Source organism: Scylla paramamosain, chromosome 15, assembly GCF_035594125.1.
Source record: "Scylla paramamosain isolate STU-SP2022 chromosome 15, ASM3559412v1, whole genome shotgun sequence".
Classification (NCBI taxonomy): Eukaryota; Metazoa; Arthropoda; class Malacostraca; order Decapoda; family Portunidae; genus Scylla; species Scylla paramamosain.
In genome coordinates this window covers 20,768,965-20,793,511 of record NC_087165.1, presented here as the reverse complement: position 1 = coordinate 20,793,511, position 24,547 = coordinate 20,768,965, and the positions used below count along the sequence as shown (strand labels likewise).

Below are 24,547 nucleotides of genomic sequence, written 5' to 3'. Positions count from 1 at the left end.
AGGAATGAGTCAACAAATTAACAAAAAGCATAATTGCTTAGGGACACGGAGAGCGTGGTGCCGCTTGCCCCCGGGACCAATTTGCACCCTCAGGTAAAAGCTGTTTTTCTCAGGTTTTCGACGAATTCTTGATGCCTTGTCGATCATAATTTCCGGAGTGTATTGGTAATGGTGAAGTGGTGGTGATGGTGGTGGTGGTGGTGGTAGGGGATGAGGGTGTAGAGGGACAACAGAGATGTTAGGTGGTGTGGCTGGAAAGGGCGAAGTGCCGAGCTGGAACAGGGATAGCAGCTAACGATGATTGATGGCGAGACTGAAAAATGGTGTCCATGCTGGAAGTGGAGAAAGTGGTGGTGGTGGTGGTGGTGGTGGTGGTGGCCGATGTGTTTGTGGAGGGTGGGGGTATGTGTCTGTGTGGGGGGGTGGGGATGCGTGGGAGTGAGTGAGGAAAGGGAGTGAGGGAGAGGTGAACAGATGAAGGGAAAAATGCAGGCAACTACATATTATGAGAAAATATGGTGCAAGTAAGCGATTATTGCTGATGGGTGCACACACACACACACACACACACACACACACACACACACACACACACACACACACACACACACACACACACACACACACACACACACACACACACGTTATGATCGTGTACATCACGTGCCTGGCGTTTTCCGTGGCACCTTGGAACGCTGTGATATTCATCGCAACACTTTTTCATGGCGCTCCTGAGTGCACCAAAAAGATTTGAACTCTGTCCATAAATACAGTCAGAACCATAATTGTGAAAGTGATGCATTTTCTTTCATAAAGTACAAAAAATATCTTCCTTCTACAAGTTCTTAATCTCGACTCAGAACGGTGAATGGCTGATCGAGACGCCCTTCGTGACCGTGGTGACACCCGATCAAGGCTAAGGGCGGAGCAGCGACACACTGTGGCAGGCTGCAACACTAAGGTGTATGCTATATGCTTGGAAGAGTGGAAATGACCTTAGGGTGTTCTTCGCGACACAAAACGGTGAATGGACGAGATGCCCAACGAGTAGATCTTTTTTATAATGATTGCGAGATTATTCACACACTCGTGTGCCCCGCCTCAGGACGCATCCAGTCCGTTAAAAAACCGGTATACAACCGGTTAGTGTGTACTACACTACAAGTCAGGTTGTGTCTGGATTTAAACAGCAATTGTGGTAAACTGTGGTGCCAATGCTGAGTCTGGACGTGTCGCTTCACTGTGTAGGCTTTTCTTCTTGTCCCTCATAAGTATCAAACTGTCAGCCTTGAGAGTGAGACAGTTTTGCCAGTCGCCGTGTGTGGTGAGACAAATTGTATCATTTTATCTTGTTGATTCTAGAGGGTGGTGTGCGATGCACACAACCGAGAGGACCGGAATACAAATCCCTGCCATTGCACTGACAATTTGGTCTTGTCTCCTTAAATGCCGTATGGCCTCAGACTGTTCACTTAGTGGGGAGCGTATACGTAATGCGAGGTGAAGAGTTGTGACCCTGCAACCCGGCAGGAGTGGAAAGCTGGCTGCTAATCCTGGCCTCATGTACACGTGTGTGTCTTGCCTTCCTTTGAGTGTGTGTGTGTGTGTGTGTGTGTGTGTGTGTGTGTGTGTGTGTGTGTGTGTGTGTGTGTGTCTGGCTTGACAAACCAGAAAAAATAATGGTCTGTACGCTACACCACGATAAAATGGTGAACAGGCGAAGTATGAAACACACACACACACACACACACACACACACACACACACACACACACACACACACACACACACACACACACTAGGGGCGTGGATTTTTAATTGAATTAGTCCCGTGCGCCCCAAGCCGCAGTGATCGAGGTTCCCGTCACGCCGGGCAGCGGTCGTCCTCGCCGGGCAGCAAAGGCAGCAGGGGTGAGAAGGGTTCAGGCCGCGCTTGGATGTGGCATGCAAATGGTGTGTTGTGGAGGTGCACGTGTACAGAAATCGTGGCGTGTGTGCCAAGGATTGCATTACCATTCTTAGTGGAAAAAAAAATGTGCGTGTTCGTGTATCGTATTTAACTGTCAACAAAGTAATATTACAAGGCACAAAGTGGTGACACCATTAGTCGTGTGTGTGGGTGTGAGTGTCGGGGAGGGTGAGGGCAGCAAGAGGCGTACTGCTGGAAGGTCCCGCCACTCGGGAGTCAGCAGCAATACGTTATCTCGCCGTGTCCTTGGGCGGGGCAGTCGTGTAGCACCTCCTGCTGCTCCTCGCGAGGAATGTTGGCGCGGCACGCCTCAAGTCCCATGCCTCTCTGTGCCTCGCAGACACACGGCGCGCGCCGCACTGCCACGTAGACCACGTCTGGCGCACGTATCGGCGACAGACAATTATTTCCGAGGGTGTGGCATCGCGGCCACAGGTGATGAGGCGGGGTGATGTAAGTAAGCCGCACAGAGGAAAGAATGAACACAGGTGACTCCCAGGCATTGTGTGTCGTCCCTTTAACGCCCCACCCCTTTCCCTCCCCGACGGTCAGCACCCTTGGCCTGTCACCGAGTACACTTGGTGTGATTAGACAGCTGAGATGCGAGATAAAGTGTAAGGACTGAATAACCTTTCTCCCGGGCGGTACCGTCTCCAGCCTGCCTTCTCTTTGAGGCCGTGGGGGCAGGGGGAGGTGTGCGATGCTCACTGTTTCCCCATCACATTACTTGCTTCCCTGCACGCCAGACATCTGCACCGCTCGCCCTTCTCCCACCCTCCTCCTCCTCTCATACAACACTTTCCTACCCTCGCCATGCGCAACCACACCGCAGCTGCAGTCCTCGAGGTGCTGGCACAGCATTTGTCTTACTGTCATTCCGAAGTTTCGAGGCCTTGGACAATGTAGGGCGGCAGCAAATATGGGCGAGCATAGGAAGCCCCCGTTTTGTTGTTTGGCTAGCAGGAACTCTGACAGGTCATCAAGGGGACTGAAAAGGAGAGAGAAAAGAAGCCCTGTATGCCTCCGAGGGGTAAGGTAGAGGAGAGGTGTAATGGTGGCCGCGGCCTGAAGACATCGGCGGGTGAGGCGGGGAGTGAGTGGTGTTGGTGGGGCGAGGGTGGTGTCCCGCCGGATGCGATCTGTAGCATGTGGCAAGCAGCGGGCGGCTGGTGGGCAGGAGGGGGATCGCGGGCACGGGTGGGGCTGGGGAAGGCCGTCAGGTGGGGTGCGGCCCGGCTCGCCTGGTGGCCACCTGGCCCCGCCTGACCCCACTAATTACTGTCCTGCCCACCGCCGCTCAGCCTTCACCGCTCCGCTACCATCACACAGGCGTGTGATGGCGCTGCTCCGTGCTCTTCCTGCATCACCCAGTGCAGGCCTTGCTGTATTAAGTAGGCACAGCACACGGCTTGCCGGGACACTTTCATACTTGGTGACCACCCTCCATAGCAAGGCGGGGCTGCCATCCCTAGCCATCACCTCACCGTGTGTCACCATCGTATCGGAAAATCCATTCTAATGCAGTGTAGCAAAAGAAAAAAAAAATACATGAAAATGTTAAACACATGCCGTCTGTCACACGCCAGGTGCAGCTCGCCGCCCCTCGCCCAGGAAGCCCCGGCGCTCAGTTCTGGGCCGCTTGTCACCTGCTTCAGGCCGCCGTTCAAAAAAAAAAAAAAAAAAAAGTTAATAATCGCTCCATGAATTTTTGTATATATGTTCAGCCACCATTATAAAACTTCCCTAAATACCTGCAGTGCGTGCATGAACCAGCACGGCCTGAACCGAGGCAGCCAGGCAGTGGGGTGCCCCTAGCCCTCCACCTGCTACCCATTGTTTACTACGCCCTTCCCGAGGAATAGTGACCCGTGGGGCACACTGGCGGCTGGGTGCGAGCCTCTTTCTCCAGGACCGTGGAGCTGAGGGGCACGGGCGGGCTTCTCGTGCTCCCAGCGTTCACACTCTCCGTTACAATTAACAGTGAACGCTACACCGCCCAACCACTTTTTGCACCAGCGGGTTCATTACGTCGCTCTTCAGCCATTCCCGGCCTATTGCTGCTCACCGTTCACTCCTCTCGTTGTTGTGCCGTCGCTGCCATAACATTTTAGAGAAGGTCCCACTGTCCGCCCACTGCTGTCCAGGCCACGAACTGCCAGTTAACATTACGAGTATTGTAAAACCAACATCTTTACCTCATGTCTTCTGTCATCGCTCACCATTCAGCATGTAGTACAAAACGCTTTCACCATTACAACCAACAGTGCTGCCACCACGTTCACCTCCTCTGCCTTCCCCCACCGTGGTCGGTCACCAGTAGGCAGGTTGCAGGCTCGGTGTCTATGTTGCAGCAGGGTAGACAGCTAGGCTGAGTGATTGCATCGTCTCGACATAATTTGAGTGTGGCGGTGTGGTGGGCGTGGCGGCAGTGGTACATGTGGTGACGGGATGCGCCTGGCTGCTCGGCGGCGTCCTCTCACGTCGCAGCCTCATGAGGACCAGAGAGTTTGGGAAGGAGGAAAGCTGAGTTTCAGTCCTGATTTACGTATTTTGTGATGCTTAAGAATGAGTTCACTGATCAGTAAAAACTATCTAGTGCAGAAATCCGGTCTTGCCTCGAGGTGGACACAACTTAGGCGATCAGTTTTTCATCGAGGCAGACTGCTGAGCGGGAAGAACCGGCCCCTTGGCCAGGAATTAAGGACTGGGTCACTGAAGACGAACTCTCCCGCTCTGTGTCTGTGTGCTTTACACTTTTTTTGTTCGCTGCTCCTGTCAGGGTTGGCGGGACTTGTGTGCCGTTCTCTAACTTTGCTGTGTTTATGCATTTGCGCGTCCCATCAAAGGAAAGCATTCCCTCCGCGGCGATGGCAATGCCGCCCACGCCGCGGCAAGCGTCGTCACAAACTGGTTTTATGTAACTGTATAAGTTGCTTTAAAAGAACTCTGGCTTCCCAGCGGATGTTTTGATAATAATGTCTATCAGGAGAGGGTGGCGAGCGGCAGGGGTAGCGGCAGGGAGGGAGGGTGGAAGAGCGCGCGTGTCATATGTCGCACGGGGCAGTCGTCTCCCACCTGCTGTCCTGTCCCACTGCCGGTGTGGCCGTGCGGCTGCTGTTGTTGCTGCCTCCGCTGCTCTCCTGACGCTGAAGTGATGTCCGCATGCTGCTGCCCTTGCACAGGATATACTCGCTGCCCAGCTGCTGCCCGCACTCGCCTCACACAACATCTGTGCCAAAGAAACTGGCCAGCGGTAACAGAGCCTCACGAGTGAATATTCACTTTATTACCTTGACCTGTTTTGCCGCCTCAGTATTTTTTTGTGTTCGCTTTCCGGAATGCCATCCTCCCCCGAGTGGCGCACAAGCGGCGGCGCGAAGGGCGCGGATAGGGAACAGCTGCAGGAGGATTGGGCTGGCGGGACGCACAAGGTGAAGCTGGTGACAGCTGGGTGGCAGGCATGCGGGCAGCTCCTAGGCGTGCATCAGACAGCTGGGTGGCGGCGGTCAGGATGCGGGCAGGCGGCTGCGCGGCGTGCGAGGGTCATGCTCGTCGCTTTGTGATGAAGGTGGCACTACCACCTGCCAGATGACACCCGCTTGACAAATGGCACCTTCACCTGCACTGCTGCGCCAAGGTTACTTTACTGAACTGCCCGCCTTGGCGCTTGGCATCCGAGTTCCTCCTCCCCTGACTGTTATCATCATCATCAGCAGCAGCAACAGTAACAGCATCTTCATTCTCATTATATTCTCATTTTCTTTCTTTCCACGCTGCCTTTCTCCTTGTCACTGCAGTGGTCCCTTCCTACGATCCCGTGTCCGCGGCAGGGACGCCTGTCTCCTCCCCTCAGCATCAACCTTCACCGGGAACCGTCAGAAGTGCCACGCACACGATCGGGGAAATTCCCTAAGTGCTACTGTGTTATCAGGGATGAAAGAAACGGGTCACTGTGTAGTGCCTGCCAGCGCCTGTGTGTGTGTGTGTGTGTGTGTGTGTGTGTATGCTTTCATTTCCTCTGTTGGCATATAGTATAACACATGCATGTTTTGTGGTGAGACACACACACACACACACACACACACACGGTAGCGGCACATGAGAGGCAGACCAGCTCGTTTACATCCCGCCGCCCGCCTCGCTGTGCTCGTGACGTCTGCTACTTGTCCTCTTATCCTTTGGGTGCTGCGAAAGCTGGAATACGAGGAGAAAAATTATGCTAATGTACTGCAGAAGACATGAGAGAGAGAGAGGTGGGGGAGGCAGGGGGGAGGTAAAGAGTCGCGTGCCGGGGAGGGTTTGAGGGCGTGGCCGTGGATGTGGAGGAGGAAGAGGAGGAGGAGGAGGAGGAGGCGGATGTGATCTTTTGACTGCGCGCACATCCCTGTCACAAGACCCATAACTAACCAGGTGAGGTGGGAGAGGCAGGAAGGGGCATCACACCTGCTCGACCCTCACCCCCTCCCCACCCCTTCTACTCCCCCCTCCTTACCACCATCACCACCAACCGACAGCGACCTCTTGATGAACCCTCCCTCCCTCCCTCCCTCTCTCCCTCTTTTCCCTCCCTCCCTCCTTCCTTCCCTCCCCTTCAACCCTCATCCATCCAACAACCTTTCACCTGCCCTCCTCCTCCTCCTCCTCCTCCTCCTCCTCCTCCTCCTCCTCCTCCTCTTTCCTCATATTTCCTCATACTCCCCTTCTCTCTCTCTCTCTCTCTCTCTCTCTCTCTCTCTCTCTCTCTCAGGATACACATACTCAGAAAAATAATAATGGTTTTTAGGAGAGAGAGAGAGAGAGAGAGAGAGAGAGAGAGAGCATTCTTTTGTTCGTCCCGCAGCAAGTGTTAGTAAGCAAATGAGCATAGTGTTGTGTACTTGTTACTTTTTATTATTATTATTTTTTTTTTTTTTATGTACCGCACTTCTTAAATTATCTCTTCGTTTTTGTTTTACTCACTCGCGTCGTCTGATTCATTTACTTGCTTACTTATTAGTTCTCTCTCTCTCTCTCTCTCTCTCTCTCTCTCTCTCTCTCTCTCTCTCTCTCTCTCTCTCTCTCTCTCTCTCTCTCGTCCTTGTTCACTTATTCACCCATTCTCCTCTTTGGCTTTCTCCATTTCTTTTTTTCTTTGTCTTTTCTTTCGTTTTTATTTTTCCTTTTTCTCATCCTTTTCTTTCTTTCTTTCTTTCTTTCTTTCTCATACTATTTCGTTCCTGCTTGATCCTTAGTCTTGTTTTTTTTTTTTTTCTATTTTGTAATTTGCCTGAAATTACGATCCTTCTACTTACGAGCTATAGTAGTAGTAGGAGTAGTAGTAGTAGTAGTAGTAGCAGTAGTAGTAGTAGTAGTGGTGTTGGTACTTGTTGTCATAAAGTCATTGGTCGGTTAATCATCTGTGAGGTGATCTACACTTCCTCTAACTATTATCAACGCCTGTAACTCTCTCTCTCTCTCTCTCTCTCTCTCTCTCTCTCTCTCTCTCTCTCTCTCTCTCTCTCTCTCTCTCTCTCTCTCTCTCTCCTTCTTTCACCGTCGCCATCTTCTATCACCCTTGCTATTCACCTTCCTCTCTCTCTCCCTCTCTCCTTTCTCTCTTATCCTTTATACGCAGGTAAATTTTTCCCTTTTCTCCCTCTCCACCATTGTCTAGTTCCACTCCCCTTCCCTCTCCCTCCCCGCCCTCACCGTCGCGCCGTACGAAACACTCCGCTGCTCGTGTGAGGCGCTATGAGGGAACAACAACAAGAGCAGCTCAGCATTTACCCTCTTGCCAAGGCTTGAGGGCACGGGAGCAGCTTAACTTGTACGGCTTGACATAGAGACCCTCCCCGGGCACGTCAGAGGAGGAAGAGGAGGAGGGGGAGAGGGAGAATAAGGACCAGGGGTGCCTTAGAGCTATGAAGCAGACTCGTAGTTGGATAGATGTAGCCTGAAGAGAGTAGCAGATGTGTTATTTTCTGGAGCTGAGGAGGATAAAGTGCACGGGATTGAAAACTGTGAGAAACTGAGAGAAAAAGCGGCGTTGCATTGGACTTAAGTTGGAGCACTGGAGTGGGTATAGAGTAGCGTGGACACTGACTCTGTGGGGACGCTTACCATGACCGATCAAGGCGTGAGGAGTGAGTGGCTGGGAGAGTAGCTCGTGCAGAAAAGGAATGACGATAATTTTTGTATACCTACCTTGCGTGGAGGTGTTGAGTTAGAGGAGGTGAAGCCGCAGAAGTTTGTTTAGCCCAGCCTCTTGTTAGGGGGCGTTAGGAAAAGGGGACGCTGGTTTGGGGGAAAGAGGGAGTTGGGGGATTGTTTGTCGGGATGGGGGAGAAGAAGGAGGAGGTGGAGGAGGAGGAGGAGGAGGGGCGCTGGTAGTGGTGGTGGTGATGGTGGCAGGGGGTAGGGGAGAATGACCGTCAACCTAGAGACAACGAGAGGTGATCACCGGGCCATTTCCTCTCTTCCTCCACCCCCCTCCATCCTCCTCACGGCGCCCAAGCACATCAACTCTTAAATCAATGTAATTATCGATCATTACACACGTGCACGAATGATTTTACCTTTTTCCCTCTCCGGACGGGAAGGGGGCGGCAGCGACGGCGGGGGCGGCGAAGGATGAGAGAGGAGAGGCGAGGGGGAAAAAGGGGTCATCACCGAGGGAAAGGTTAGGGTGGGACGTGGCGGTGACGGGGGCGCGGCGGTGAGGGAGGGGGAGCGAGGGGGCGTGCCGCGTGGGTGCTGGTCGCGGATGGGTGGGCACGGGCAGGACGCGGCTGGAGCGTCCTCGGCACATCGCTAAATTGATCCTCCGCCACTTTGCGTTTCGCCTCTCCCCTGACGTCCAATTTACATCGATCGCAGCGCCGTGAGTAACGCATCCGGGCGGCGGCGGCGGAGGAAACACGCCCCTACCCAGATGGGAGGTAAGGGTGGAAGTCACGGCCGCCGCCTCCTGGATGCTACACAATGAGGCAAATTACGGCAGCACAGAGGCACGTGCAGGTGAGTGGACAACCCTCACACTGATTAACACGCGCGGCGCCCACCAGCGTGACGAGGGGAAGCGACGGACGCGGCAAGATTAAATGATAAAACGAAACAAGGATGGAGGGACGATGGGGAGGTGGAGCAGGTGTGGAGGGACGGAGAGGATCATCAGGGAGGGAGGAACAATATGGCATAACACAGCCGTGCACGAGGATCGACTCCCGGCGCTCACCTGTCTGTTCCTGCCCGCTGCCCCTTGTCATTCTTCACGGCCTCCTCTTAGCCCTTCCCGCCCATTGACACAACGCCTGCCCGAGTGACGTCCTAGAGGCGTTATAGGGTTCGGGTTCCCCTCCTCCTCTTCCCCTATTGGTGACAAACTGCTTTCCCACGAAGTCAGCTGCTACTCGCCGCGCCCCGCCCCGCCCCGCTCCTCCCCGTAAAGCCTCTACTATGTGATGCCCCGGGACTTCATCATGGTGGGGACAGGCGCAGGCACGGATTATGGCATCACTGGTAGGCCTAACCCAGGACCTGCCCCTGTTGGTCTGCCCTGCTCCTTTTTCTGTGGTGGGTCTATGTGCTTTCCTGTAACATTCACGGTGATGTGCTCTCTCTCTCTCTCTCTCTCTCTCTCTCTCTCTCTCTCTCTCTCTCTCTCTGACGCAAGGCACCATTAGTAACACAGTGCTGCCTTAAGCAAGAACAAAAGCGATTCGGTGAAAACAGTTAGTTATTACAGTCCCGTGAACAGTAACCGGTGATAGTAACGGTAACAGTAGTAGCAGTAATTGGAGGATGAGGAGGAAGGGTGGGAGTGGGATTAGTAATAATGATAATAATAATAGTAGTTGTAGTAATAATAATAAGGATAATAATAATAATACGCAGGAAACATCAATAAATCAGCAAATCACAGATGTATAAAGGGCACGCTGGATTATTTTGGAGTAGGAACTCGCTATTTTTCGCAGGCAGAATTATCGTACTTGGCTCTCCCAACCACCACCACCACCACCGGACTCTACGGTAAACCCGCGATGTTTTTCACCTCCTCTCCTCCCTCACCATCGACTGTCTCACGTTTTCATCCTTCATCCATTCCTTCTATACACACTTCCACTCCATCTACCTACGTCTGCTCCACAACTGTCTCTTTCCTGGTCAACATTTCACTGCCACCCGTCCCTCGCTGCTGTCGCTGTTCCTGCCTCCACAGCACATCCCTCGCCTCTCGTATCACCGCAGCAGTGAGAAGCAGCGACGTTCACTGTCAAACACAATCAAATTTTCACTCAGGCAAAACTAGATTCTCGGGTTTAATGGAAAATGCATGAAATTATGACAATGGCCTCATGAATAGTGGTGCGTGTTTTATTTATGGCTCCATTACGTAATACAACAGCACAAAGCTTTGGTAAATATTAGCGCTGAACAACAAGAGGGGAGAGGGCGGCAAACACTGAGTGACGGCCTGGGCGGGAGAGTGTTAGTGCCGCGTATTGCCACTTGACACCGAGCCAATACATTACTACATAACTGTTTGTCCCCCGCGGCACTTACCTGCTCCGCGCTCGACGGACGATAAAATACATAATTACTCCAGTGCACATATACTTAAGTACTTTGTGCTTATTGCGTCTCGTTATGTGCCGATTCAGATCACAGCGGCCGCCCACACCAGCCCTGTAATAACTAGGCCGTTGGGAGTGTGCCGCGGCAGTGGGCGGCACCTAGCCTACATGGGCCTGTCGCACACCATATAGCGCACGGACACGCCCCTGTACACTACAACAATCAGCACACGTTGCCAGGACCTCCTCGGTTTTCCTGGCCACCGCCATCACTCGCCGGGAAGGACAACACACGAGTGGGACCAGTGATGTCCCGCGGGAACCCACAGAGGCCCCATGTCCTGTGCCACTCACCACCACCACCACCACCACTGCTGCCGTTCCATACACGCACCACAACAACGTTTCTCCACGTGGGAATACGTAAGCTATATCTGTTTACACGACCATAACCAGTGTGTATATTATTCGTACGAATATATTTATTATCCACCTGTTTCATGAATGCAAGACACAGTTTAGCATGAAGTGATTTAAGCTTGGCATAAGTTTTCTTCATTTTTTTGTATTACAAAATATTGTCGCACATCTCAAACACGCTGAGATATTGCGCATAGTGAAGAGCAAGTGAACTGTTCTGTTGCAGTACTGCACCAACTTTTCAGAGAAAACAAATACATACATTCCCACCACGTTCCTGTACCAAAGCGAGTGCCTTACCAACACCTACTGAATCACTCCAATGCAAATATGCCGAAATCTGCATAGAGTGCAATGAACATGATACTGTACTGCGGCCGTCCAGCGCTCCCTTATGCCCCGCTCCACCCAGTAACTCTGCACTGCCCTCAATCCTACCTCCACTCTCTGTCTGTCACTACAGGAGGGAGCAGCTTGTATCCTTCCGCCCGTGATGGGATGACCGCCGGAAAGCTGTTACTCTGCCCTCTCCCCTGAAGTGGCCGCTGGTTGCCCAGGTGCTCACCGAGAGAGAGAGAGAGAGAGAGAGAGAGAGAGAGAGAGAGAGAGAGAGAGAGAGAGAGAGAGAGAGAGAGAGAGAGAGAGAGAGAGAAAACTGATAGAATACACAATTTCTTTGTGTGCACTCTACTTCTGGTGTAGCCTCTGAGGTGGTGGTGGGCTGCGTGGTCCTCAGTGGGCTCGGTGCCTCCACCTGGAAGGCACCGTACGAGTATCATGGGTGTGGGCAGGCTGCATCCCTGCGCTTTTTTTTTTATCTCTTACATCCAGTATTGAATTAACGTGCTGGATATGACACGTAAGTTTTTAAGGGAGAGAGAGAGAGAGAGAGAGAGAGAGAGAAAGAGAGAGAGAGAGAGAGAGAGAGAGAGAGAGAGAGAGAGAGAGAGAGAGAGAGAGAGAGAGAGAGACTCTCTGGCTGGCTGCTTTCAAAATTTCACACGATATTGTAAAGGAACGCTCGAGTACACACACACACACACACACACACACACACGAGTGAGTGGGTGGTGTTAGAAAAAGCGATGCAAGGCTTGGTTCCAAGACTCTCCGTTGACAGCCTTCATGCGGCGGTGCGCGGGCCCGGGGGCGGCGGGGCGGGTGACAGCCGGCGTGCGGGAGGCAGCGCACCACCCCCTCCCCTCCCTCCTTGCCCCGCCCCGCCCCTCGCCGCCCAGGCCATGGACAACACCTACGGCACGGAAGCTGTAGGTCGAGGGAGGGATGTTGAAATGTCCTGGAGGCAACACAGCAGCAGCAGCAGCAGCAACAGCAACAGTAATAACAACACTATCAGCACCACCATCGTCATCATCCTTATAATTAACTCAGGAAACGAATCATATCTATGTACAGATATGAATTATTTATGTATACGCTTCTGTGAATTAGAAGTTCTGCTGTTAAAAGTAACACACACACACACACACACACACACACACACACACACACACACACACACACACACACACACACACATGACCTTCTCTCCCAGGCGCTGCGGGTGAAGGACGGGTGGGGGACAGGGAGGGGCTGCAGGGGAACTTGGCGGATCAAATTAGGTTTTCAGACAAAAAGAAGAATGACTTTATATAATTGACAACATTGTTTAGCACGGTAATAGGAGTCATCAATGCCATCCAGTGACTTGTAGGAAAGAAAACCTTTACGAGGAATTAAATGATCGAAAAAACGAGCACTTGCGCACAGAGAGCAAAGGTTTTGAGGTAAGGCTAACTGGTTTTCTCCCCATTTTGATCACTGATGAAAACATGTAAATACCTTAAGTTGCTGCAGCATAACGCGTGGACATGTTGCCTCGTCATACGTGCGAGGCTGCAGCTAACCAAGGCTGGACTCAAGGTAGTGAGACCGTGCGGACGTAACACCATCTGTTTACATTCAAGATATACGCCTACTTCCTTTTTTTTTATTTTTTTTATCTTGTTGCATAATTTTATAAGAACCTACTTGATTAATTTAGTAGTGTTATACTGTGGTTACAGAAAAATCGAATTTTGAGAGTTGCTTTTGGTAAGCTTTGTAAGTGTTGTGACCGAACGTAGAACATTTGAAACCGAATGTTCGTATGTAAGTCAAGGGTTGTGGACACCCCCGTTATCTCCATCAAAATGCAACGTACATTTTTCTTTGGTGACCACACATGAATAGGATGAGCACCGTGACCACTGCGAGTATATTTTGATCTTGACATCCGCACCACTAAAGCAAACACAAATGCTTGCTCGTACAAAAAAAAAAAAAAAATGGATACCATCGGGTAGCGTGCGGTGCGGTGGATCTAGGGAACAAAGGCGGTGGGCGGGATTGGTGAGTAGGGAGAATGGAAAGGGCAGCACGTCCTGGGTGTAAAGAATAAGTATGTAGGTGGGAGGGGCAAAGGGCAGGAAGTGATGGTGTGTGTGTGTGTGTGTGTGTGTGTGTGTGTGTGTGTGTGTGTGTGTGAAGATAATTACCAATCATCTCTTGGCGATGAAGCAAATAGCATGTAAGGCATTATAGTGATTCCCCGGTGGAGCATCAGCAGCAGCGAGGGGCGAGGGGTGGGCGGTCATCGCCATGTTGTACTGTGAGGCGACAGAAGCCCCTCGAGGCATGCCTGGGGCTTCCTGACACCCTGACAACGACGTGTGATTTGCTCCTTTTCGCTTCTTAATTACTCTTCAACCAAGGCCTTCAACCATCAGCCGGCCTCCAGTAGCACAGACGAACAGGGCACCACGCCGGGCTGTATTTTGCGAGGGAGAAGGGGAAGCTGGGGAAAAGTAGGTGGTGATTTGTGGGCAGCGGCGCGCGGTGCCTGGCCGAGGAAGACTCCCAACTGACACCCAACCTCGACTCTGAGATTTGTCTCGGCCAATCGCAGCTCAGCACGGTGATCCTGGTGCCGGGGTGGGTGGCGCGGGGTGCGGGTGGCAAGGCTCGGGTTACTTGTTAGGAAAGGAAATGGAGGAGGCACGACGGCCAACAGCATGGGGCAAGAGAGAGAGAGAGAGAGAGAGAGAGAGAGAGAGAGAGAGAGAGAGAGAGAGAGAGAGAGAGAGAGTATAATAAGCAGTGACATTTCGTGCAGTTGAATAAGGTAAGTAGTCAGACACCCAGAGATGGCGTGGACACCAAGGCTTAACGACAGATGTCAATCCACTCACCCACCCACCCACCCCGTCGCCCTGCCACTCGTCCTCCCTTGCACGCATCACCTTCACACCAGTGTCAACAGGAGGAAGGAAGTCTTGATTGTCGTAACCTTTGCTTCTTCTCCCCGGCAGGATGTGACAGTCCCCGGAGCGGCTGCGTGGCCTCTAGCGCCCTAGTGCCCCCCAGCGGGTATCTTGATAGCGCCTGGCCATTGGCGCCGGGCCTCCTCTACCCGTACTCTTCGTCCTTCATGCGCTCTTACGCCTCCGCCGCCACGCTGGGTTCCCTTTGGACCACAGGATCTCTCAACGGACCACAAAGCAAGCATTACACTGGTGAGTTTTTATCTACTTTAAAATGTTATTTATCACTGTATTATCGTAATATACTTAGCACATCAGAGTTCTCACTGAAATACATTGAGGACAATATCCAGGAGGCATCGTTATGTCTCCTCCCCAAAGGCAGACCACACTCCATTTTCTCATCCCCTGCCACCCACAGGTACGTTGCCTCCGTCCCCCGAGAAGCGTGACGAGCCCCTCAACCTGTCCCTGAAGAGCTGCCGTCCTGCCAAGGCTGCCATATGGTCACCTGCCTCGGCCCTCGAGCAAGAGGAAAAGGAGGAGTCGCTGCCGTCTCCAACAGGTCGCCTGAGTCCCATGGATTCGAGTGACTGCGAGGCCGTGCAGACGACACACGAGGAACCATGCAGAGACCCACGAGCCGCCGCCCTGGATCCTCTCAGCCTCCGTCTTGGTCTCCGCCAGTATGCCGACTTCGTAGTGAATTTGCAGGGCCTGGCGACCCGCGACAAAGAGAGTGAGGGAGCTCCTGTGAGCAGGGACGAGAAATTCTCGTCTCCCTGGTGTGCAGGCGTGTGGCCTTGGGCGCCCGTCTACCGAGGCAACGAAATGTTCAACTGCCAGCAGTGCACCAAGACCTTCAACTCCCCGGTCAGCCTCGACATCCACGTGAGGCGGGCACACTCCCCAGCGACTAAGCCCTGCGACCCTTATCCGGCAGACAACGATAAGGGCGCCACGCACCCTCCTTCCTTCACCACTGTCTCCACCACCAGGACCGAGAAAACGTTTCAGGTAAGCCAGTCATTCTGCGAATCCTTTTTCACTAACTCCACTCATCGGGACGAGACTCCCTCACCATTTAAGGTCGTCCTGCGGTACTTGACGTGAACTTTTCGCCAAACTTTACAATTGTTAGTCAGTATTCAGTGTGTATAACCGGACAGTATTATTAGTCCAGCAACACCACCAACAGTGGTTGTCAGTCACACCAAGAATATAAACTACTCGTAAAGAAAAACCTTGCGTTGCCTAACCTTGGAGACTGTGTGGAATTCACGTCAAGTTGGCACACGTGTCCCCTACAAACCGCAGTGCAGAAGTCAGCGGGGCGCCGTGCTGTCTGTCCACCTGCACCTGTGAGGTCGCAGGTGGGCAGGCTGCACGACGCACCTGCTTGCTCATAAGTAGTCATAAAGGAGGAGGAAGTGAACCAGATTTGTCATGATTCCTCCGCCCGTTCCCTCACTAATACCAAATCCCTTCCCCCACAAACAGTGCAAGCAGTGCGGCAAGTGCTTCAAGAGGTCCTCCACGCTGTCCACCCATCTGCTCATCCACTCGGACACGCGGCCCTACCCCTGCCAGTACTGCGGCAAGCGATTCCACCAGAAGTCAGATATGAAGAAGCACACCTACATACACACAGGTGAGTGTTGTGTGTGTGTGTGTGTGTGTGTGTGTGTGTGTGTGTGTGTGTACTTAACCCGCTGACTGCTATGGCTTCCCTTCAAGCTAAATCTGTTCTGGTGCAAGTGGAGAGTCTAATTTTGAAAGATGCCGCCGGCAGTGAAATTAGTGATGGAGTTCTTCAAACCTTTTAATTTTATTTTTGCTCAGTGATATTCTTAATGTTGCTCTATTGACTGACATGTTATCAGTACTTAGCCGTCAAATAGTTCAGATTTCCATGTACAAGCAGAAAACAATATTGGCAAAAGTGTTAAAAATATATGTTAAAAAAGAATGACTCGCAGAAAAAAACTGACAAATATTTCCGAAGAGGATGGTAGCGGCGTGCCTACGTAGCCTGTTATTATTGTACACTTGTAGCTCACACCTGTGGACACGTGCGCTAGCCGGTTTTTTCTCACATTTCTGACCACAACACTCCCTTCTGGTCTAGCTGTCAGCGAGGCGTGACAATATAGACACCGCGTCAGAACCAGCACTTACCGCACACTTTGAGGCTGTTTTGTTCCTGCTCGTGGATGTTTTTAGTGTTATGTTATTTAATCTGAACAGAGTCGCCATTACACGTGTATATTTATGCTTGTTTTTTTTTTTTTTTTCGGTCGATGAAGATGAGAGAGAGAGAGAGAGAGAGAGAGAGAGAGAGAGAGAGAGAGAGAGAGAGAGAGAGAGAGAGAGAGAGAGAGAGAGAGAGAGAGAGATTTAGTACTCCAGAAGTATTGCTTGTCCATGTACCATGATTGGGTGTCAAGGTGTGTGCGTCACGGGGCGTGGCAGCCAGGCAGCAGCAAGTGGGGCTTCCTAATCAGGGCAGGAGGAAGACACTGGTGGCGAAGCACTTCAGACGCGAATACCTGGGATGCCTCGGCAGGAATCTCAGACTGCTGGTGGATCTGACCATTACCAGCACCAACCCCGCCAAGCTGATGTGTTCTAAATGGGAATTGAAGTAGAGCTTTCGTGTTCCTTGCAAGCCTCGTAAAGCGTCACTGCAGCTCACTCAGTCTTCACAGTCAGCGAGCAGCGAAGGTTCCGCGGCACCACGAAGGGACACAGACTACCACACTTTGATATGCCTGCCCCCCCCTCCCCTCTCTCTCTCTCTCTCTCTCTCTCTCTCGTTGGCTCACGCAATACTCTGGCGGCGGCGTCCATTACGACCCCTCACGGCGCCCCCTGATGTATGGTCTCGCCGTCATTCGTCACCGCTAAGTTGTGGTGTTTTCTCACTGAGGTAACATTCAAACAAGATCGCGCCGGGAACTCGCTCTCTATTTGAATCAATTTTGCGATGCCTACTTATATTGGTGAGGAAGAGGAAAAGGAAAAGGTGTTAGGAAGATATCGTTCAGCTCCGTGCACGATGATAGGAAGAAGAAGGAGTTATAGAAATTACGATGGAGGTGGAGAGATGCAGGAATAAATATGTTAAGTTACAGCAGCAGGTGTGATAAGGGAACCAGTGGAGTTATAACAGCGTAAGGGAAGGGAGGCAAAGCTGAACAACAACAGGGTGTGGTAAAAAGGCGTAGGATTACGGGCCATGACAAGATGTGGCTTGGTAAGGGACACTAAAACAGTTGTGGGAGGAAAAGATAGGAATAGGAAGGATTTTCCTTGGATCAGCAGTATCGCACTATACTCAAACCACCTTCCGAGTGCCGCGGAGGGCGGGCGGCAGTGCAAGCCAGCGGTCAAGAGGTGGCACCTTCAGGAGCGGCCCCGCCCCGCCTGTTCCCCCATACCTCCGCCACCCACGTAACCCGATATTGACATTTCCATCGCGCACAATTACGCTTTCAAGAGCCGGTCTTAGGCGGAATGCCGGGACCATTTATCAGGTTCGTTACCATGAAAGGCGGACCTGCTCCCACAGATGCCGCCCTTTGTGCGCGCCCGTGACAACCGCTCCTTCGCAAGATTTGTGGCGCACCCATCACGATTTTATCGATCGTGGCCATCACCATTAAAGCTTTGCATTGAGTGTAGAATATTTATATTTCATAAACTTTCATTCAAACTATCAACGGCTAGAACTTCATGAAGGAGGAAATAGTTATAGGTCTGATTTACTGCGTCAAGGCTGCGCCGATCCAATGTGGCAGTAATGGTCCGTCAGCAGCTGAGTTACGGCACTCGTCCTTAACATGATGTCCCTCCAGCCAGGCCCCGCATCTCCCACCTTTGGCAGGTTGTACTTGGTGTGCGTTTGGTGCGAGGCGAGATCCAGCACACACTGTCTCACACTAGCCCACTTTTCGTAGGCGCCCTGACGGAGACACCAGAGACTGTACAGGTGACGCTGTTGTCTTACCGCACTCACTTTGCGGCGGTCCCATCCCCCTTTGCACACATCCGTCTTGTTGACTTCCCTTCGTTTATTTCTGTACTAAAGGCAACGGTCTGGGTCTGTCCGTCTTGGCAGACGGGCAACACCCATGATCCTTCACACTCAAGTGCTTTACTTATTGACATATTTGAGAATAAACATTGCCGTCGTTCACTTCGCCCCTCTTCGACCCTCACATTCATTTGTGGCTGCGACTTGGCACAGGAAGGGCAGCGCCTTGCCGCTGTTGCTTCCTCTACCACCATGACGAACTCACACATGCACCCAAGATACAAAAGTTGATTAATCAGGCGAGTTAAGTTGTCGCCTTGTAGTTGGACGAGATGAGGTGAGAGGTGTTCACTCTCACTCTACCACTAACGATCCCTCCCGCCTCGCCTCTCCCCTTAGCGCTTGCAATATTCAAGGATCTTGGCGATAAGATCTTTCAGACGCTCCGTGCTGTCCTGTTCCAAGCTGTTACCTCCGAACCTCTGTCCTCTTTGTCCTCTCTCCCGCCCTCCTCCTCCTCTCCCTCTTATGCAGGGCTCGACGGAGGAGTAAGGTTCGAACACACACCCTCCCCCCTCATTCCTTCGCCTCTCCAAAACAGATTAATCACGTAATGAAGCACGAGGAAATGGACGCCTGGAGTGCTCGCGAGCTGCACTTAATCAATAACCCGCTGCCGTCATTACGCCATTGTTTGCTGCCCTAATTGCTCACCTTAGTCAGGGCGCCCCCTCCCCGCCCTCCTCACCCGACACGGGACGCTTATTGCTTCCCACACCCTCACTGAGTGCGCCAAGAGGCCTACACGAGGAGGAGGAAACGGGTGATTTCGAAAGATACCTTATCATTTATGTGTAAGATCCGCTTTGAGGCGATGTAGAGCCACTTCATAAAAATTAATTGGGTGCTAACCCACGGCCGGTGTAGAGACGATCACCAATGTAACGTGTGTGTATATATACATACATGTATACATACATACATACATACATACATACACACACACACACACACACACACACACACACACACACACACACACACACACACACACACACACACACACACACACACACAGAAAGAGAGAGAGAGAGAGAGAGAGAGAGAGAGAGAGAGAGAGAGAGAGAGAGAGAGAGATGGCCGTTGCGGGGACGGACACCAGTTCGGTAGTAGTAGTCCTCCTGTGCTGGTCCTGGAAGGCAACCAGTGTGATGCCATCACACCATTAACAATCACGCGCTGCACAGCACATGCTAGGAGGCCAGGCAGCGTCACGCTCTGGCCCACTTCACACGCAGGTCACTGTGTCACTATTACTTTTGGGGTGAAGGGTTTGCATATTGTGTAAAGATGAATTTTGTCCTAATGGTCTTTATTTTGTGTTGCAGGTGAGAAGCCCCACAAGTGTGTGGTGTGCGGCAAGGCGTTCAGTCAGTCCTCCAACCTCATCACTCACATGAGGAAGCACACTGGATACAAACCCTTCGCCTGCGGCCTCTGCGAGAAAGCTTTCCAACGGAAAGTCGACCTTCGCCGACACCGCGAATCGGTCCACCCAAACTGCGACCACATCCCGCCGCCTCCTCCGCAGCCCTTCCCTGTCCTCGAAGACTCGGAAAACAACAACAACAATATCAACGGTACCAGTAATGATAATAACAACAATAACAACAATAACGACAGTCTAAGCAACAACAACTCCCCTGAGGACTCCGAGACGCCCCCTCAGACGGCAAACACCATCCTGTGAGGCCCGCCGCCGCCTTGTCTCGGCATCCTCCAGCGAGTCTCCAGCCTCGTCCATGATCTCTTTGTGAGGACTTTCTGTTGCTGTAACTAGCAAACCAATGCGCTGTTATCACCAGTACATGATTAATCTAAGTCTGCCAGTGTCCGGCGCCACACAGCTCGCCGCCCCTTGAGGCTTGCGGTGCATACCGCTGGGATGTGACTTTCAGAGGGGAAGGAGGAGGAGAAGCTGAATTCGTGTATTCTACACCGCATCCGCAGACTGTGGACACATGTGTGAGGCAGCCCAGTGTGAGGAAGAGGCTTCAGCTCGGAGAAAGCGAGTCTCCGCGAGTTGACGTTCTCAAGATTCAAGTGAAAAGTCTCCTCGCACTGCACTTCCTGCACAATATCTCTCTCTCTTTTTTTTTTTCTTTTTTTTTTTTTTTTTTACTGATCCGAAACATATTTTGGATTCTTTCATTAATTTTCAAAGGACATTTTTTTTTTTTTTTTCAAATATAGAGGCTGAAGAGGTATTAGAAATTGCCAGCTGTCTAAAGTGGCAGGCGGCGCCTCCCTCTTGCTGAGCTGTCCTGAGTTGCCTCAGTCGTCGCTGAAGACAGCCCTGCCAAGACATGGTGAGCAGCACACAGTCTCGTAGTCCTGTCAATACCCAGTGCACGAGAGCGGTGCCTCGCGAGGAACCCAAGTGGCGGAGCACCACTCAGCGCCCCACGAGAAGCATGATGTCCGGCGTGTGGGAAGCGTAGACTCGTGCTTCCCTTGAGTGAACTCCCGGAAACTGAAGCATTGCAGTTGTCAGCGACGTTGCCTTGAGGCAATGACAACAGTGGGGGAAACTACGGCAAGATGAGCCATGTTTCCTGAGGGCGGCGGCCATCAGCAGGCCAGGCGACGCATGCCCAGACGGCACGGCAGGCTGGGCTTCATGACGGGCGTGTTCAAGGCGGGAATGCTGCTGCCCGAGCCCAGCCCAGGCGCGGCGCCGCCAGCACCGCCATAGTCATGGTGTTAGTCAGTCTGAAGTACAAACACTTCAGTATTAACGTGAAAAAAAAAAGAGAAAAGAAAGAATAAATAAGTAAATAAATGGTCCAATTCGGCATTCGGCAATCGTTAGAAATTTGCCTGGCCTGTGTGTGTGTGTGTGTGTGTGTGTGTGTGTGTGTGTGTGTGTGTGTGTGTGTGTGTGTGTGTGTGTGTGTGTGTGTGTGTGTGTGTGTGTGTGCGCGCGCGTGCGTGCGTGCGTGCGTGCGTGCTTGCGTGGGTGCGTGCGTGCGTGCATCAGCCTAGGAGAGGAGCGCGCTGGCCGCCGCACGCGGGGCTCGTTCCTTAGTTCCTCGTCACACAGTAAGGGACTAGTCAGTTAGCATCAAACCAAAGTAAATTTAAGTCAGTCCTATTTATGGTGTTGAAGTAGTGACCGTGAGGTGTAAGTAATGGTTAGGTTACTGTAATGTTCTTTTAATAATTCGATGTTTTTTTTTTTTCCCTTCTTTCTTCCCCCCCCCCCCCACACTCGGGTAGGAGGCTTGTGGAGGCCGTGACGAGCAGGCGGGGGCGCGGCGTGCAGCTCGCGTCCCCTGCCCTCCATTGTAATAGTGTAACATGCACCTGTACGTATTCCGTCCTGTAAAATTCCACTAACTGTTAGGAATATTGAATGCAGCATAAGTTTGGTTATAAAAGATGTTGATGTAATGAAGTAATATATTTTGTACATACCTGATGCACGGAGATGATATAGTTGGCGTTCACGCTGTGCCTTTATAGTCCATGTGGCATCGAGCCCAAGTACACCGTCCCTCTCCCTTTCATCGGTGTGTAGGGTCCGAGTGGCGGCTGCCGGTCTGTGGGTCGCGGCACCCACACATTAGCACCTTCACGACCCACAGACCCGCCTATCTCCGCCAGCGCCTCCCAACACATTTAATTTTATCACGCCACCTCATGCATCAAGCTATTCCTGCCAGAAGTGTCTCGTTTTACTCCCGTTGGTGTTTATTTCTCGTGTAAGCTGACCTACAGTGTTGAGAGTCGCAAACCTGCGGGATTGGCATTGGTGTTAGTGAACCCCGCCTCCCGCCGCCGTCAGACAGATATATGACTATTACCCCCTTCACCTCTTCGCTGCAAATACCGTGCGCTGCTCTTGTCTTGTTGACCCCATGTTCCCCCACCTCCCCCTCACTTCCCGCGCCGCACCGCCTCCCGCATGCTGCTGCTCCCCGGAACCCTTGGCCGGTGGTCACTCAATTGGTTCATAATTCGTAGGTGACTTAAGGATGCCAAAGATTTAACTCATCTGTTTGCTGTTATGTACTACTTGAAACATCGATTTCCCGGTAATTATAGATGAAATCACTAGCAAATAATTTTTAGTCATTTAAACGCGGGAACCTGAACAGTGTTGTAGAAACAATGAGAGGTGGAGGACGCACCGCCCTAGCTGAAAGTGTGTCCGCGGTGCCGAGGGTGTCGGCGGCCACGGTGCTGAAGTGGTCTTGTTTGCGTAACAAAGCATTTCTCGCACCAGTCGCCGCGGATGAGCGAGGGCAGAGAGGGAGTGGGACAGCTAGAACAACCAAAGATTGCCTCGTCCCGTGAACCCAGCCACCCTGCGACGCCGCGACCCAGCACCTCGCGGGGTGGCTGTGCTCGCCGGGCTTCACTCTGCTAGGCCCAGTGCGCGTACTTATTATAGTTCTCCTGTCAGTAATGTGTGTCGCGGGGAGCCTCGCTTCAGCCATGGCGCCTCCCGTCATCCGTTCAGCTAAGGATTTACCTCCCGAGTCCCCTCCAACCCGCCCGCCGCCCCTTTTTGTCCCCCGCTTGCCCCTCGTTCCCGGCCCCCATCAGCTCTCCTGCCCCTCCACTCTTCTCTCCTCGCGGACCACACATCGGAAGGAAATAATAAAACAAGGAGATGAACTTATTGTTGGGATATAGTCATATATAGAGATGTACTTTAATGTATTCTTAGGTGTAATGAAATAAAGTATCTCAAGTTTGTAGACATGATAGTATGAATAACCTATAATTAAGTGACGCAGGTGATCAGCAGTGAGTCAAGATAATCACCTCAATGCAGCAAGGCTAAGCGAATGTTCTCTTTATCTCGAGCGACGCCTCGATGTGTGACTTGTGTTCTTTTCAAAGGCCACATAAATTAGATGTGTTCTTATGAGTGCTTTTTGCTAGTGATGATGCAAAATTCCAGTTTAACTATCACTGCAGTCATGAAGGCACTCATGAACTTGAAAACCCTCGGGCGTTCCACTACAGCCCATTAAATAAAAAAATGAATAAATAAATAAATATACGACAGAGTAAAAAACATTTATCATTATAGTCTTAGTCTCATGAGTTCGGATCACTGCTTGCGAACTCCACCTCTTGGGCTGTTAATATTGCTCTTTAGTCTGTATTCAGCCTGATAGTTCCAAGGTAAGGAACATGTATGTTCTGTTAAGGAGATATCTCTCTACATGAAGCAGGTTAATAGCTATGTGGGCTTAACTCTTGAGTAGCGGATAGCACGGTAGCGGCATAGACTTACCAGTACATACAGTACGAATATGTGTGTATGCGGTACACCCCTAGCTCGCGGTCATAGGTGATTGAACAGGGTTTACTCAAATCTTACTGCAGTGTTTTTACATGTTTATAGAATATTACTTAAATCTTGCGGTGGACATTACAAAAACATAACATATGAACATGAGGAAAGCTGCAAGAAGCCAGTAGGCATACACTTGGCAATCAATCATTTATCAGCCTGTGTGAATGGCTAAAGCAATCAAGAATTCAGTGGCAGTGCCTGCTGTTGTTTTTCAGTAAATCCCTGCTCACTCATGTCACTCCCTCGCAACTGCAGCACCGAGAGATGAAGCTGGAACTTATCGATATGCATTTTGTCTTCATAACGCCTCACAGTATATAGCGTGCTAAACTAAGGTAAGATATAGCGCGCCACTGATCCTTGAGTTATTAGTTTTGCACTACGCTATACACAATTACAAGGAAGTAACTAAGTACTGACAACCATAGGTAAAAATTCCAGTTTCGAGCATTACTTCTATTTTACCGTTTCTTTCCCTTCATCCAACAGTTCCCCTTGGTTCTTGGGAAGTGGAGAGGGAAAGTGAATCAGGAACAAATGCCTAATTGATATCCATACGGGAAAATATTTAAAATTCTTTTCATTGACGAAGGGTGATGTTAGGTATTAAAAACTACTCTAAATAGTGAGATATAAATTTGCACACACACACACACACACACACACACACAGAACATTATTTTCTACTTGATTACGACTACGATTACATTACAATATCCGCTTTATACTTGAATCCGAGTAGTTTGTGTTGCTCTCGATTCCAAGTACATTTTTACTGGCACCTCTACTTTTTTTTTTTTTTTTAACAGCGTAGTGAGTGAGTGCGGGATAAAGAGGCACGATATGAGCGAGAAAGCATTATCTCATTGTTGTTGTTGTTATTATTATTAT

The 24,547-nt window shown here is 51.3% G+C and overlaps 1 protein-coding gene across 4 annotated transcripts in view; it reads left to right on the top strand.

The window, feature by feature from the left end:
• LOC135107629 (zinc finger protein GLI4-like) overlaps positions 1-23,050 on the top strand; it is a 92,210-nt gene extending 69,160 nt beyond the window's left edge. For all 4 annotated transcript variants that reach the window (XM_064017694.1, XM_064017692.1, XM_064017693.1 and 1 more), the window contains 4 exons: positions 14,295-14,498; positions 14,668-15,263; positions 15,747-15,897; positions 19,671-23,050. In XM_064017694.1, coding sequence (XP_063873764.1) covers positions 14,295-14,498; positions 14,668-15,263; positions 15,747-15,897; positions 19,671-20,032 — 1,313 coding nt within the window. In that variant the 3' untranslated portion in view covers positions 20,033-23,050. The remainder of the gene's footprint in view (positions 1-14,294; positions 14,499-14,667; positions 15,264-15,746; positions 15,898-19,670) is intronic.
• Positions 23,051-24,547: the final 1,497 nt, after the last annotated feature.